Raw genomic sequence first — 17697 nt, 5'->3', positions numbered from 1 at the left:
AAATAGAATAGTACCTCACATCTCAATACAAATGTTGAATATAAAAGTTCTAAAAGCTCCACTTAAAAGATACAGAATGGCAGAATGGATAAAAATCCACTAACCAACCAGGTATATACTGACTTGAAGAGACTCACCTAACACATAGGGACTCACGTAAACCTTAGGTAAAGAGGTAGAAAAAGACATTCCACGCAAATGGAAACCAAGAGCAAGGAGGAGTAGCTCTTCTTATATCAGACAAAATAGACTTAAAGAAACAACAGTAAAAAAAGACAAAGAAGGACATTATACAATGATTAAAAAATTAGTCCAACAGGAAGACATTACAATCCTAAATACATACGTCCTAACACTGGAGCTCCCAAATTTATGAAACAATTACTACTAGACCTAAGAAAATGAGATAGACGGCAACACAATAATAGTGGGGGACTTCAATACTCCACTGACAACACTAGACAGGTCATCAAGACAGAAAGCGAACAAAGGAATGATGGACTTAGACTATATCCTACAACAGATGGACTTAACAGATATTTACAGAACATTCTACCCAACAACGGCAGAATATACATTCTTCTCATCAGCACATGGAACATTCTCCAAGATAGACTATATGATAGCCCACAAAACAAGTCTCGATAAATTTAAGAAAATTGAAATCATATCAAGTATCTTCTCAGACCACAGTGGAATAAAACTGGAAATAAACTTGAAAAGGAACTCTCAAAACAATACAAATACATGGAAATTAAATAATCTGCCCTTGAATGATCTTTGGGTTAACAATATAATCAAGATGGAAATTAAAAAATTCTTTTTTGCTGAATGACATTAGGACACAACTTATCAAAACCTTTGGGATACAGCAAAAGCAGTGCTAAGAGGAAAGTTCATAGCATTAAATGCCTACATCAAAAAGTCTGAAAGAGCACAAACAAACAGCCTAATGTCACACCTTAAGGAACTAGACAAACAGGAACAAACCAAACCCAAACCCAGCGGAATAAAAGAAATAACAAAGATCAGAGCAGAACTAAATGATTATTCATCTTAAGTTTGCACCCACCATCTGTCTCAGATGCCCCCTTTCCTCTATTCCTTCAAGCTTAACACCAAGCCCACTATATCCAGTCATTGAGGACACAGGGCCTCTGTCACCTGAGAAATGAAACTGTGCTTCCTCCCCAGACAAGACACGGACGGCTTAAATGTTAAACTATGAGCATTTCTTTAAGAAATAAACTGCAGGAAAAAATGTCTTGAAGGGCTACATGGAAGATGTGTGAAGTATAGATCTCTAAACTTAGAAACAATCAGTGATTCTTAGGTGCAAAAGAATCATCTGGAAAGTGACTGAAAAATGCAGCTCTCAGGCCCCATTCTAAGGCAGTTGGCTGCAGGGGACAGTGTGAGAGTCATAGGTGGAGAAACACTGGCTCAGATGATCAACTAAAATGCTCAGTCTTCACACATAAAAAGGGTTTGGAGCAATGGTATGCTCAGTTATGGAAAGGTTGCCACTCTTTCCTCAGCCTGATGCTGGGTTTGAATTAAGCTTCAGATTGTCCATTTCCACCTGTTATTTGTCTCAGTGAGTTCTTTCTCAGCCTTGGAAACCTGGAAGGAAAACACCTTTTCCTTTTACCTTAAAAATTTTGGTTTCTGTGCTTTTGGAGGTTCTGAATTGATCTTGGGCCTTTCTTTGCCCTTGAGGAGTGTCTCTGGCTACAAATTCAACATTTGATCCTTGTTCCCCTTATCTATTTCTGTGTAAAAAGTTACTCCAAGGCTTAGTGACTTAAAACAATGACGTTCATTTATTTTAATGATGACTCTGTAATTTAGGCAAGACTGAGCAGGAATGGCTTTGTCTCTGCTCTCCATGGTCTCAACTGGGGCTACTTAAATGGCAGCAGGAGGACCCACTTTGAAGATAGTTGACTCACATAGCTGGCCAGTTAGAGCTAGCTGTTGGCTAGGAGCCCAGCTGAGTGTGTGAGCTGGGTGCTTTTGTTCCTCTCAACATGGGACTCTCCACTTCACAGGGGCCTTGGGCTCCCTCATAGTATGGAGGCTGGGCTACAGGTATGAGCATCCCCAGGGAGCAAGGCAGAAATGCATGGCACTTTTATGACTTACTAGCTTTGGAAGTCACATCATATAATTTCCACCATACTATTGCTTCAGGAATTCATAAAGTCCCACTCAGATTCAGGGGAGGAAAAGTAATCCCCACCATTTGATGGAAAGAGTGTCATGGTTACCTTATAAAAATAGCATGGGGATGGGAGGTGTTATTGCAGCCATCTTTGGAAAGTACAGTCTGTCACCAGACCCTGACCTATTTTGTATTATGTCTATGGGTTTTTCTTAAAAGCATTAGTGATGCATATTCACTAATTATTGTTAGTTGTATTCCATCTCATTTTATCCTCTTCACAATCCTGTGATGTAACTAGATATTTTTGTATACATCCAACTGTGGTTCACAGACATGTTTTGTATAGCTAGCACATTATTTTAAAAATTGTGAATTCTTATGTAAGTATTTGAATTTCTGGCTTCTCTTCACAATCATAAGATTGGATAAATCTAGGTCAAGCTTTCCTCCTATCAGCAGTGAGCTGGAGCTGAGTAGTGGTGGCTCCCTCAGTAAAAGCCTATCTTCTCTGTTTGCCGCAGTTCCCACCACTCCCTGTTACCACTTAACTCATTACATTTTATGTCCCACAAGCATTTGACTTTGAGGTTTTCCACCTTAGAAAAAATAGGCCCAGGAAGGATGTTAAAGAAAGACCTTTTAGATCCAAGATGGCTGATCACTAGCAGCTCGGGCTCATAGTTCACAGTGAAAGCGCAGAGAACGAGAGGACGCCACACTTTCAGACGAATATTTGTTGCTCACGGACCAGGAGATTCCCAGCAGAGGAGCCCCACGGGTCGCCAGGGTGACTCTTGTGGCCGGCGCGGCAGTTTTGCTGGTGCCTTAGCGCGCCAGTTTTTGGTGCAGAGTCCGGAGATTCCCGGGCAGAAAAGCACCATTCATCTTAACACCGTTGTTTTGGCCGGCGCAGTGGATTGCTCAGATTTCGGTGCTGGGAATCAACAAGTTGGACGTCTGCTGAGAGACCTAGTTAGAAAGTCGGTAATTACAAAGACAACAGACGGATAAATATATAATGAAGGGAAGAAATCAGCATAAAAAGGCAGAGAATACTCAAAATCAGAATGCCTCTCCCTCTACAGGGGATCGCAATTCCTCATCAGTAACGGAACAAGGCTTAATAGATTACGAGTGTGTTCCAATAACAGAAGCAGGTTTCAAAACGTGGGTGATAAGAAACTTCTGTGAATTAAAAGAACTTGTTCTAACCCAATGTAAAGAAACTAAGAACCTTGAAAAAAGGTTTGACGAAATGTTAACGAGAATGGACAATTTAGAGAGGAATATAAGTGAATTGATGGAGCTGAAAAACACAACACGAGAACTTTGCGAAGCATGCGCAAGTTTAAACAGTCGAATTGATCAAGTAGAAGAAAGGATATCAGAAGTCGAGAACCAGCTCAGTGAAATGAAACGAGAGGACAAGATTGGAGAAAAAAGGATGAAAAGGAATGAGCAAAGTCTCCAGGAAATATGGGACTATGTGAAAAGACCTAATTTACGTTTGATAGGTGTACCTGAATGTGATGAAGAGAATGAATCCAAGTTGGAAAACACTCTTCAGGATATCATTCAGGAAAACTTTCCCAACCTGGCAAGGCAGGGTAATATTCAACTCCAGGTAATACAGAGAACACCACAAAGATATTCTTCAAGAAGACCAACCCCAAGGCACATAATTGCCAGATTTATTAGGGTTGAAATGAAGGAGAAAATACTAAGGGCAGCCAGAGAGAAAGGTCAGGTTACCCATAAAGGGAAACCTATCAGACTTACAGCATATCTCTCAGCAGAAACCCTACAAGCCAGAAAAGAGTGGGGACCAGTATTTAACATCCTTAAAGAAAAGAACTTTCAACCCAGAATTTCCTATCCAGCCAAACTAAGCTTTATAATCGAAGGAAAAATTAAATCCTTTGCGAACAAACAAGTACTTAGAGAGTTCACCACCACCAGGCCTGCTTTACAAGAGCCTCTGAAAGAAGCACTATACATATAAAGGAACAACCAATAGCCTTTCCAAAAATATATCAAAAAGAAAAGAACATTAACACAACGAAAAATAGGCCCAGATTCTACTATGGAAAATTGTAATAGCCATACCCTTAATTTGGAGTTTCTGAAGTACTTGCTATAGAAAGCTACATTTTGGGGTTTCTGTTTTAATCCTCTCTCTCTTTGGGGAGACTGTAAGGTTACTGTTTCTTTTTTGAAGGGCACCTTCAGCTGTCCACTGACTGAAATGAACGATATGCCCTGAATCCCAGAATGGCCCAGCTGCTCAGTTCTAGCCCTTCCCTTCCAGGCTGGCCCTTTTGGAAATCCCCAAGATGGAGCAGAACTCTCCATAATCCCTTGAATTTGCTTTCTTCACTGCCTGATCAATACTGGATCCGTATACCTTGGAATTCTCAACAGGAGTAAGGGCAGCTCATACAGGGAGCACCAATGTCAAAGTTTTCTAACACCACCATCTTGCCTAGAGCCAAGTCTGCACACAAAGACCTCCGCTCTGGAAGATAAGTGCCCAGTGTTCATCCACTGTTCAGAACTAGTTCTCAATATTCCTAATGGCACAATGCTCACTTTGTCCTTTCAAGGGCTCTTGGTTTTGTTTCCAAAATGTCAACAGATAACTCTTAACTGTTGATTAAACAAGCAACAGCATTGCCTAAGGAGAGCATTGGCTGCGTGGTCTTCATCAAGCCCACTAGAGAAGCTCCAGCCTGCACAGAAAGGACAGTCTGGGCCTGACGAGGCAACTCTGTCTGATTAGGACACCTTTTTCCCCTTTGGCTCTTGGGTTTTTCTTTAGCTCTTTGATGCTGGGAGAACTGCTCACCCTCAGCATGGCTGATGCTTAGGAGTAGGAAAAGTCTGTGGTTTTACTCCTGTTAACCTTCTGAGTAGGGTCTGCCACCAAATTAGGACATTCTGTGGCGGGCAGTTCCCCACTTGATCCTGCTCCATCACATTCCCTGTCCTCCCCTCATCAATAACCATAATCCTAAATTTTATGTTTATTCTCTACTGTTTATTAGAGATTTTACCATCTATTCTGGATATCTATGGCTTAACAAAATGCCCCAAAATTTAGTGGTGTCAGTCTTTTTTTTCTTTACAAATCCATTATTTGAGCAGGGTTCTACAGGAAAAACTCATCACCACTTTGTATAGCATCACCCATGCAGCTCAACTGAGGGCTCTTGAATCCACTTCTAAGATGACTCACTGCTGGCTGGCTGTTAATGCTGGGATGAGGCCCTGGGACCTTTGTTTGTCTTCACATGGGCCTCTCCATGTGGCCTGGACTTCCTCACAACATGGTAGATGAGTTCTAAGGGTAAGCATCCCAAGAGAGAAAACCAGGCAAGAAAGCAAACCTTGCCTTTTGTGACCTAGCCTCAGAAATCACATAGTGCCTATTAATTGAAGCAGTCCCAGAGTCCCACCTGGGTTCAAGAGGAGAGGATAGTGACCACACTTTCTTTGATGGGAGAGTGGTAAGGTTCTGGAAGAGAGATGGGAGCAGAAATGTTGTAGCTATTTAATTTTGCTTGTTTTATACTTTATAGAAACATCCATACTAAATATGTTTTTCTGCAACTTTGTTCCCTCAACATTTATGAGTCACTTAGATTGTTGGGAAAAGTTCATTTATTTTTAGAATTGTGTAATATTTCATTGCAATTATTTGCTACAATTTAGTTATCTGTTATTTTGTTGAATGTTTGTGCTTTTTCTATATGTTTCCAGTCCTTTTTTCCTACATATTTATGCTTTTTGCTATTTTGTACAGCTGCTCTGAACATTTTCATAAAACTCTGCACATGAGCCTAGGGCAAGAATTCTCAACCAGGGTGATTTTTAGCAGTGTCAGAGGCATTTAGCAAATGTCCTACATACTTTTTATTTTCATGACTTGGGTAGGAGGCATTGGTACTGACATCTACCAGGTAGAGACTATGGATGCTGCTAAACATCCTACAGGACAGCCCCCTATAATAAAGAATTAGCTGGTCCAACATGTCAGTAGTGCTGAGGTTGAAAAATCCTAGCTTAGGGTATATATGGAGGAGTAGAATTCTCTCTTGATGATAGGATATTCACAGTTTCAACTTTACTATATAATACTAAATTGTTTACCCAAGTGGTTGAGCAAGTCTATACTCTTACCAAAGGGATGCTCCACATCTTCTGATATTGTCATTCTTCTTAGATTTTGCCAATTCATGTTATTTTTCCTTCTGAAATTCATGTTTGTGTGCTTTGTCTATTTTTATAGAGTCTATTTTTATAGGATTGATTTGTAGGCATTATTTATATATTCTGGATACTAACTCTTTGGTGGTTGTACGTGTTGAAAATATCTCCTCCCAGTTTGTGGCTTATCTTCTCACTTCTTCCTGGTTCTTTTGATGAACAGATGTTCTTGAGTTTCATGTAGTTAAATCCATCAATCTTCTACTGTCCTTTAAGGTTTGTGATTTAGGGTTATCATTTAAGAAAGGATGCCCTGCCCTGAGGTTCTCATTGCTTCCCAAGCCTGGCAGCATTTTGGGGCTTCATGTTTTCCAGCTGGCAAGACCTGGAGTTCCTCTTGCTGACCCCAGAGGTGACTGACCTTCCTTATTCTCCACTGTGTTTGCTCAGTCCCTATGAACACTTAGATTGGATTTCCTAATGTACTCCATTTTCCCTGCTGGGATTGGGCTCTTTCTACAACCTCTCTAGCCCTCTCTACCCAGGACTGGATTCTGCTGTTTGGGGACTGGCCTTGAACTGACTTCTCTGGAACCACAGTGCCCCACTTAGCATCAGCACTGCTGAAGATGTCCCTTAGATATTAGCCTTGCCAGGATTGAGCCCCAGTTTTCTATAGTACTTGGATGGTTTCATTTGTACTCATATGGGGTATTCTCCTCTAGGGCTAAAATCAAGAGTGGGGTAAAGCTGAAGATGCCAAGTGGTACCCAGGAACAGTGCTGCTCACAGGAGGGGCACCCCAAGATGAGCCTATCTGCTCTGACCACATACCTTCTAGCCAAGCCTACCTACCCAGTGCCCCTCAGAACTGATCATGATTAAAGGACAGCCTTGGTGAGGTCTGCTCCATCCAGGGAAATCATTCAGAGTTAATTTTGCTCCCTTTTCCCTCCATTCCGATCCTGTCCACAGCCTGACTTCTGATATTTTCTCGCTTCTGGATCCTCCTCCCACTCTTCAGATTTCACATTGATCTGGGTTTCCCTGGCATTGACACTCAGTAAGGGCTTTGGGCAAAACCCACCTTTTGGTTTTAGAAGCTCCATTTGCCCCAAGAAAAGCACCTTATCCTGGCTCAAGTCATGATGACCCAATGACCCAAACCCAAGGACCTAGATAAAGTTGAAGAGATATGGTTAAGGTGCCTAACCTGAACAATTGTCGAGCTTGGGAGAAGATAAATCTTAAAATGGGGAACAGGCAGTAGGTGAAAGTAAGAGTCTAAAAAGCCAAACAGCAGGAAGAGATAGGAAAGTAGACAGGTAGAAGAGGATTTGAGAACCCAAAATGTATACCTATGATGCAGAGCCAGCATGGGAGGCATTATAATGGCTGACAGCATGGATCTCCTATGTAGATAGGCCAGGATCTCTTAACCTTACTAATTGTGCAACCTCAGGCAGGTTATGCTCCCAGAGCCCTGTTTTCATCATCTGGAAAGTGGGGCTAGTGTAATAACTTGCTCAGTTGTACAAAGATTACATGATGATAAATATGTAAAGCATTTGCATAGTATTTGACACAGAGTAAGTGTTCGAAATGATGGGCATTATCAATATTAATTGATATTAATATTCATGGACTAATGAACAGAGGACCAGCTGCCCAGTTCCTTGATGGCTGTTTGGCACACACTGAGGGTCAGCACATTATGGCCTGTGTATCAAATCCAGCTTGTTGGTTGTGTGGCCCATGAGCTGAAAGTGGTTTTTACGTTTGTAAATGGTTGAAAAAAAATCAGAAGAAAAGTATTATTTCATGATGTGTGAAAATGACATGAAATACAAATTTCAGTGTCCATAAAGTTTTACTGGAACACAGCCATGCTCATTTATTTTGTATTGTCTTATTTTCTGCCTCTCCAAGAAAGTTTGCTGACCCCTGGCATAGGCCAAGTGGACTAGGGGCAGGTGCTTTAGTCAGCTGGACCTTGAAGAACTGGGCAATCTCCTCCACTCCACAGTTCTATGCATGCTGGCTACGCTTCTTTTCCCACTGGCCCTCCCCTGGGGTTCCAGAGTACCTTTTGGTCAAGCCTGTCCCACTTGACCCAGGGCACTGGGGTCTAGATTTCTGAACAATAAGCCAAATCACTGCAGAATCATAGGGGGAGTCAGGACAAGGCCGTTTTGAGATTAAAATGAAATAAAACCTGTGAAAGTGCTTCATAAATGCAAGGAATGTTATTATTTAGCAAATAATGGTTAAATGGTATCAGTGAGGTTTGGATGTATTTTATTCTTTGTAAATTTAGTAGTGTATGTTATGGTCACTTTTAACAAAAGGTGTTATTAACCAGAATACTCTAATTTCTGTCCAGATCAAAAAAGATTTTAAAACAAATGAAACCATCCACAATACATGTCAAACCCACACCCAAAATGGAGTTTTGAGCTTCTAGCCCTTTCTGCAAAGAAAATCCTGGCTCCTCCATCTTGTTTTTTTTTTTTTCCTCTCCTCTTCACTTCCTCTTACTATCTCCATTTTGTTTTCCAGTCTCTGTGCTTGTACTTTGGGCTACCTGATTGCTTTGGGTGGCCAGAGTAGAGAGCAGATCGATGTCATTGTGTTTGAAGAAGCCAAGGAAATGTGAGAGAACAGTTTTAAGAGAATCATCAGCCTAGGGTGGACATGTCCCAAGTGATGGTAAGAGTTTGAGTGGAAGGAACATTATGAGTCAATTCCTCAGTCACTATTATTGGATAACCAGGATTTGGCAGGAAAAGTAGAAGGAAGAGGCAGATGGCATAAGAATCAAAGGACATTTGTACAAAGGAGAGATGAGCAAAGTATCAGGGGAGCTAGGACAATGCTGATGGCCTCTGAGTCCCCACAGCAGATGGGAAACTGAGCAGCCTTCTCTGAAGAAGATGGCAAAGGAAGGCTACAGAGGAGCCCTCTAGGGGAGCAGAGGAGAAAAGGCTGAGGTTTGGGTGTTGTCTACCTTAAGCAGGCCCTGAAGGGTGGGAGGGAATTCCAGGAGCTGTGGGGGATGAGGTCAGTGGGAAGGAGGTTGGAAGCAATGTGGGGTTGAGAATGAGAAGACAATTCCTGAGGGGTTTACCTTTCGGGTGGAGGCCAAGGGCAACAGGAACTGGAGTCACCTAGGATTAGCTGGTCCCAAATTGTAAATGGAGCACTGGGGTCAAGTTGTTCCCATCCTGGGACTGGGGGAGGAGGGAGGAGTATGCATGAGAGGCCCTGCTGGCCTGGAGGTGGGTATTGCAGCTGCCACATGCCATTCCCTTGCTGCAAAATCCTTTAGCAGAATGTCTGCTATCCAGGAGTACGTGCATTGGTGAGTTTGTTCTCATTTCCTGAACAACTTACGCACTAAGCAATTACTTAAAAGCACTGAAGGAAGAGGCTCAGGTTTCTAATGACATTCTGTCAACATGACTAATGCCACCCTGGAACACCCTTCCCCTAGGTATCTGCATGGCTCACTTTCTTCTTCAACCAAGTTTCCCTCAAAGAGGGGCCTTCTCTGACCCCAGTACCCATATAGCCCTACTCATCACTCACTATCCTCTTGCCTTGCTTTATTTTCCTTCATTTTACTCATGTCCACCGACTCATCCTGTATTTGTTTATAGCCCTGGCCAAGTTATTGGACTTTAGGAATGGCATCTTTCAATTAGAAGTTGTTGCTACTCTAATATTAGATTTTGTTAACTATTGGGTAGCCTCTTTTCACCATGCTTCCTATACAAAAATGAATTGCCTAAAACTCAGCATCCATATTTCTCCCTCAAAGTTTTAGACAGTAAAATCTGACTGTTAGAAACTTAGCTGTTTGCCTTCACTGCTCCTCCTCCCATCTTGCCTTCCTCCTTAACTGCTTTTTCTGATGTTGGCCAAGATATCAGAACCTGAGCTTAGTATCAGAAAAATTGAGCTCCTACCATGACCCCACACCAAAGTCTGAGGCTTTCAATAACAAAGACAGTTAGACACCCTCCTTTCCCCAAGAGCCTATATGTTGTGAAGGAACTGATAATTAAACGTGATTATATAATGGTTTAATGAGAACCACAACAGGGGAGGTGTTACCTTCAGAAGGGCTTCCCTTGAGGAATGATACCTGAGTATTAAACTGCAGGATGAGTAGGATTCGGCTGAGAAAAGAAGGGTTGGAGAAAAGTGGACACCAGGGAAAAATCCCTGATTCTAGAGAAGTGGGTCTTGTTGGAGGAGCCCGAACTGCCAGGCGCCTGGGAACCCAGTAGGAAGTGTGAGTTGTGGGTAAAACCAGGGCTGTGACAAGCTTAGAACCAGATTATCCTAAGGCAAAAATAACCATTTCACTGCTCCTGCTGGTTTGGTTGGCAAAAGAAAAAAAAAGGACTCCACGATTTTAGTAATCAGGTTGTTGGTAATAATATTGGTATTATTATTCTGTCACTATTCACTATATATAGTATAGGATTGACCAAATAAGTAATTAATTGGCTAATGTTGAAAGAAACCAAGATTTTTCACTATAAAAGACATGCAAATATAAAATTTTAAAAATTAGTAAAAATTCTATAATTTTAAATTTGAATGAAATATATTAGTATAAACTGATGATACATTTTTATATCTTAAAAATAATCTATATCCTAGCTCTGAGCACTATTAAGGCCTAGAAACAATGACTAGTCAAATGTAGGGCATGCCCCTAGTGCTGGTTTGTAGTCTCTCAATTCTGTTTCCCACCAAATGGAACCAGGGTCTCTTGCAGAAATGGATGGTCCAGAGCAGGAATTGCATATGATGAGTCTGAAACATGACATACCAGATAGTGAGGAAAGTGTCAGAGATCCCAGGGGTCATGTCAACAGGACTCAGAAGTCAACTTGTCAAGGCTCTCACTGGCCACAAATGGGACAATGTGAACATAAATAAGAGTAACTGAAAAGGACTGAAAACCACATGAATCCTGTTGGAAATTCACAAGTTTATAATGATGTTCAAAAAAAAAACAAAAAACACGATTCTTCGCCTTTGGATGTAGAGGGGAACCAACTCTTTATTCTGAAAACAGGAAAGTAAAGAAAAGGAATCTACTTCTGCCATATAAATTGAACCTCAGGGTAACCAAATGGTAGAGGAGAGAATGTTTCTTTCCACAGGAGTATTCTAGCCAATAATTTAGAAGAAATATTGGTCCAGGTGTGGTGACTTACACCTGTAATCCCAGCACTTTGAGAGACCAAGGAAGGAGGATCATTTGAGCCCAGGAGTTTGCCACCAGCTAGTCCTAGGTGACTCCGGTTCCTATTGCCCTTGGCCTCCACCTGAAAGGTAAACCCCTCAGGACATGTCTTCTCATAGCGAGACTCCCATCTCTACAAAAAAAAAATTTTAAATTAGTCAGGTACAGCGGTGCATGCCTGTGGAGGAGGAAGAGGAGAAGGAAAGAAGAGGAGGAGGCTGGGAGCAATGGCTCATGCCTGTAGTCCCAGCACTTCGGGAGGCTGAGGTCAGGAGTTTGAGACCAGCCTGACCAACATGGAGAAACCCCGTCTCTACTAAAAATACAAAATTAGCCGGGCATGGTGGTGTATGCCTGTAATCCCAGCTACTAGGGAGGCTGAGACAGGAGAATCGCTTGAACTTGGGAGGTGGAGGTTGCAATGAGCTGAGATCACACCATTGCATTCTAGCCAGGGCAACAAGAGTGAAACTCTATCTATCTCAAAAAAAAAAAAAAAAAAGAAAAAAAAAGGAAGCAGTAGAGGAGGAGGAAGAAGAAGAAGAAAGCAGAAGAAGAAATATTATTTACAAGCCATTAAAGAAACAATTATTCTAGGTAACGATAATTGTTATTAGTTTCCTGCGGCCACATAACAATGTACCACAAACTGGCTTAAAACAACAGAAATTTATTGTCTCTCAGCTCTGGAGGCTGAAATGAGAAGTCAAAATACTGACAGGGCTGTACTCCTCTGAAGCCTCTAGAAAAGACTTCTTTTTTTTTGTTTGCCAGTGAACATCCTCAGTATTCCTTTGCTTGTAGAAGCATCACTCCCTTCTCTGCCTCCATGGTCACATGGCTATCTTCTACCTGTGTCTCTCTGTGTTCAAATTGCCTCTTATAAGGACTGAATCAGGACCCACCCTAATCCAGTATGACCTCATTTTAACCTGATTCCATCTGTGAGAACCCTATTTCCATGATCATAGGCACAGTGTTGGTGGATAGTTAAAAGTTCGACACATCTTTTTGGGGAACACAGTTCAACCAGTAATAATCATCAGGAGCAGCTTAGATCACAAATAGGAAGACACCAGACTTTATATATTTTCTGACAGAGTATACCACCTACTGCCAAGGAATTAGACACAAATCAAACTAAGTCTAGATCTACCTACCAATTTACAGGAAGTAGAGAGTACAGAAAGGCATGTTAAAAATTACCTCAGGCAGTAGAATCAGCAAGATCCAGAATGCGGGAAACTCTACAAAACAAATGACTTGGTTTCTTTGACAAATAAATTGCAAGGAAATTCCAGGAGAGAACTCTGTAAATTATAATAAAAGGGACATAAAATTCATAACAACTGAATACAATATATAAATTTTGTTTGAAAATTTAAATACTTACTAGATATTTAATAAAATAAAGGGCTATTGACAATTTAAAAAATCTTAATGATATTGTGGTAATGTTTTAAAAAAGAGAGTCCTTGACTTAGAGAAACATTTCTTCAGATAAAATGGCATGTTTGGGGATGGGAAGACACTAGGGGGGTGGGTTGGGTATAAAACAAAGTTAGCCTAGTTAATTAATGAAGCTTGGTGGTGGGGACATGGAGATTCATTATATTATTTTCTCTGTTTCATATGCAGACATTTTTTAGCCTATAAAATTAAAAAGAGTTAACATGCAGTATGTTTAGTTAATGCTTCTCAGCTTGGGAAGTATCAGAACCCACCTGACACTGCTGAGGACACCTCCCTCCCTTACCCTCACTGACATCTGCTGTTCTAGATACTTTCCTAGGAAATTAAGTTTCTCTTTTCAAACTTACTCACTGCAGCTTGATTGCTGATGAAGACCTTTTGTTTGTAGGAAGCACCTGGCTAGCTGAAGAGAATGTTTTTCATTAGGCAAGAAAGGAATTTTTCAAAACCCCTTTTATTATAAAATGCTATATACATACACAGAATCAAAAAGAAAATTCAAAAAGTGCAGAAAAATTAAGATCACTCCTCCGCCATTCTACTTTCTAGAGTCTTCACTGCTTCAAGTTTCTTGTGAATTGCTCCAGACATTTTTCTAAGCATATACAAAAATAAGCATGATTTGGCTTACCTAAGTATGTTTGCAACTTTGCTTTTTTTCCACCCAGCAATATATCTTAGAGACATTTTCATAGCAGCAAATACACATCCTCCTCTTTTTTGTTCCATTATGTGGAAAATCATATTTATTTCAAATCCGTACCTGATTGGCAGGCACGTTTTTTCCAGTGATTTCTTCTTAGAGATAATCCTGCCACACCCCTTCTTGAACACATATAGAAAATGAATTTTTTTTTAAATATGCATCTCTTAAGAAAGCCCCTCCTTTATCCTTCCAGCTCAGGACAGGAAGTGCTCCATGGTATGAAGCAAGCACACAACAAACATCCTGGACGTGTCTGCATCACCCTGTGACTCATCACCTGAACGAGTGCTGGTCAGGTAGAGGCTGGAGCAGTCAGGAGCATGCCTGGTTCTCGAGGCACGTGGAGAGCACCAGCACACCAGCGCCTGAAAGTGCACAGCTGCTCCCAGGCTGAGGGTGCTTGATACGCCCCCGAATCCCCTCTTGTATGATGCCCCAGCCCAGGAGAGATAAAAGCATCAGCACCAAGAGATTCACCTGCCTCCTGTCGTTAGGTAAGTTCGCAGGCACTGGCGTTGAAAGATTCTGGGACTGAGGGATATTAAACTCAATTAAATTTACCTGCTGCAGCAATTGCTCAGTTGGTGGTGTGTCCAAGTTAAGGCACTAAAATGCTAATGTGCAGCACCAGTGCCTCTGATGGCTTAGCGGCTTCTCTGAAAGTGGGTAACCAGAGTAAGCTTTGATTTTAGCATACTCTATTTTTTAAAAAATGTGGTTTGTGTTTAATCCTCTGGAAGTCCTTTGTGTCAGCATGGCTTTTCTTTTCTGCTGTGTGGGACTTTATACAAGACATCTCTTGCCAGATTTTGGAATTTTCTGGCAAGGAAGAGAAGCAATTTGAGTAACCTGGCCACAGACAAATACATTTCACTTCAACAAAGCTTTTCAAATGTCATTGAAGATGTGTGAGAAACCAGATAGAAAGCTATAGAAAATGCTCTTTGAAAAAGTATTCTCTCATTGACTGCTTAGTGAAGCTCTTGCCATCCAATCTCCTGAATGGGATAGATAACTTCATGCCATCTCTTTGCCAAGGAGAAGTTTGTTAGACCATAGGGACAGGGCTTGGGAGACGGTCAACTGTCTCAGTACAGGCTACGTGGGGCCTCCTTTACAGCCTGGACAATAAATATCAGGGCTGGGAGCAAAATGCACATGATTTGGTTTGCTTGTCTTTTTCTTTTTCTTTCTTTTTTTTTTTTTTTTGAGATGGAATCTTGCTCTGTTGCCCAGGCTGGAGTGCAATGGCACGATCTCAGCTCACTGCAACCTCCGCCTCCCAGGTTCAAGTGATTCTCCTGCCTCAGCCTCCTGAGTAGCTGGGACTACAGGCACATGTTACCACGCCTGGCTAATTTTTGTATTTTTAGAAGAGATGGGGTTTAACCATGTTGGCCAGGATGATCTCTACCTCCTGACCTTGTGAACCACCCATCTTGGCCTCCCAAAGAGCTTGGATTACAGGCGTGAGCCCGCTGCACCCGGCCACTTCTCCTTTTTAAAATAATTCTCATGTGCCTGTTTGAAAAGTTAACATAGGCTTACTTAGTCTCTCCCTGAGGAGTATATTTTGGAGTTACTCCTGATTGCTCTTAACTTCCTATGTGAAATTTGGCCAATTAATAGTTATTGAAAGACAAGCATATGCTTACTTTAAAGGGACCAACAAAGTTCTTGATCATCTGACAACTTTGATGTTTCAATAACAGCATTTGGCTTATGAATAGAGGCTACTTAGAAATGATCAATTTAGTGGGACTTGAGGTGGGAATTCAAGTGGTGAATGGAGGAGGACTTGAGTGGAAGTCCTGTGAGGCCAACACGAGAGATGCAGAATGAGCTGGCTAGAAGGAGAAGGCTGTTCTGGTTTTTATTTATTTATTTATTTATTTTAAAAAAGCATTAATATCAAGAAAACACAAGAAAAAAGAACTAATGGAGGTGTGCTGGCTTGGGTGAAGGAATGGACTCACCTAGAAGGTACTGGTTAGGCTGGGTCAGAGCTTTGGACACAGTTCACTGCTGATATCCAGCACCATGTAGAAAGCCAGTCCTAGACTTTATGGGCACTGGGCACTAACTGATTGTGCAGCTGGAGCCTGGTCCAAGACTTTCATGAGCAGGGTCCAGTCACCAGGTTTCATGGGGCTGTGGAAATAAATTCTGCCCAGCGACCAAGTGGATTAGATCCCAGGAGACAGACACTGATTCTTAGGAAATCACACACGGAAGCTTTCTGTCTACCCTGCTCTTCTTCCCACCTGCATAGTGGTGTCCCATTTCCTGTCCAGTCTCCCTAAACAGCATTTATGTTCTGAACTAGTTCAGCTCCATAGAGGAGCTTTTGTTAAGCACTCATTAGCTTGTAAGATATTTTCTTCACCTATGAAATTCTCTCAAGCCTTTTGACATTGTCAAGTGCCACAATGATTGATTTGAACAACTGTGACTTTCAGCTGCCTGAAAACTTGTAATGCCATCCCTGTGGATTGTAGATTCAAACTCAGGCATCTTTCAGTCAATAGGAGGAAACATTAGAAGGGGATATAGGGTCCTTTCTCCCTGCCTTTGGGGTCTGTAAGCTAAAACCTGTTTTTCCAACTAACCTGTCAATCTTCTAGTCAATCTTGATTCTAGTTCCTTTAAATTGATCAATTTCCTGGAGAGGCAGAATACCAGGGGTGCCTGGTTTAGGAATCAGAAAGCCTGGGTACAGTATTATCCCTACCACCAATGACTATCCATGGCCCTTCAGCAAATCTTTCAGTATTTCCCCTTAAGTAAAAAAGAAGAGGTTGGATCAAGATGCACAAAGATTTCAATAGCCCAAAAGGAAGAGCTGAAACTAACAAGATTAGATTTAAAACAGTTGGTTGCAGAGATAAATGCTGGGAAAGAGCTAACATTGCTATTCCTATAGAAAAGCCTCTGTTACCCTGAGCTGAATGTGAAACAAGAGTGAGCCATGGCTGCTGGTATAGTTCACCATCACTGGCAGCATTGATAGAAGCTAGGAGGTTATAGGCCTGCCTTACTGTGCCCTAGTCTGGCCATGGCGTCTCCTGCCCCCAGTCTCACATTTTCCTCCAATCCTCTAACTTGTAGTCAGAGTGATTTGTCTTAAAATCCAAATTTGTTTGTGTCACTCTCCTGCTTAAAAGCCTTCAATGGCTCTCCATTGCCCTCAGCATAGAATCTTATACAATGTCTCTCGTGCTTTGGCCCCTGCTTACCTGTCCATACTATCTCTTATACTCTACTGATCCATAATCCTCACCTTTGATAAGGCTAGAGCAAATCATATCCCACTTCTTCCTGGAAGCCCCTGGCATGGAGGGAGTTATTATGCCTCTCATAATGTTAGTGGAAGGCTAGGCATTTCAAAGGGAACAAGTGACAAACCCAAGTACATTCAGAGGAGAGTGATAAGGATGAGGGCTATGGGAATAAGGTTGAATTACAAATAACTGAAGAAGCTGAGACAGGGAAGCCTGGAAAAAAGAGCATTGTGAGAGGCATAATAACTCACTTTCCTTCCAAGTACTGCCAGGAGGAAGTGGGATATGACTTGCCCTGGCCTCACCAGGGACACAAATAGTATCTCTGGTAGGAGGGAGATGGACGTGTTGCAATCTAAGAAGCAGCTTTGGAAAATGCTATGATGTGCTATATTTGGATACATTTGGTAGAGGAAGGGTGTACCATGGAGAAGGGATGGCTTCCTGGTGACCCAAGGAGCAATCTGGCCCTAAAAGGCCTCTGTGCCATCTCAGGAATGTGATTGGAAGGATTCTTGTGTTGGGTGAGGTGTTCATGTAGATAAAATATTAAAGATCCTGCAGAACATGGATTCTAAGATCTGCCGTTCCCTGGAAGCTC

General features: G+C 41.7%; 1 protein-coding gene across 1 annotated transcript in view; it reads left to right on the top strand.

The window, feature by feature from the left end:
• Positions 1-17697, top strand: part of BCAR3 (BCAR3 adaptor protein, NSP family member) — a 294360-nt gene that overhangs the window by 46347 nt on the left and 230316 nt on the right. The window contains exon 6 of the mRNA XM_012439670.2: positions 14009-14309. Coding sequence (XP_012295093.1) covers positions 14243-14309 — 67 coding nt within the window. The 5' untranslated portion in view covers positions 14009-14242. The remainder of the gene's footprint in view (positions 1-14008; positions 14310-17697) is intronic.

The sequence above is a fragment of the Aotus nancymaae genome, unplaced genomic scaffold (genome assembly GCF_030222135.1).
Source record: "Aotus nancymaae isolate 86718 unplaced genomic scaffold, 86718_ANA_hifiasm-v0.15.2.pri h1tg000122l, whole genome shotgun sequence".
NCBI classification, from domain to species: domain Eukaryota; kingdom Metazoa; phylum Chordata; class Mammalia; order Primates; family Aotidae; genus Aotus; species Aotus nancymaae.
Note: the sequence above shows the minus strand (reverse complement) of the source record. Positions and strands in the feature narration are given on the sequence as shown.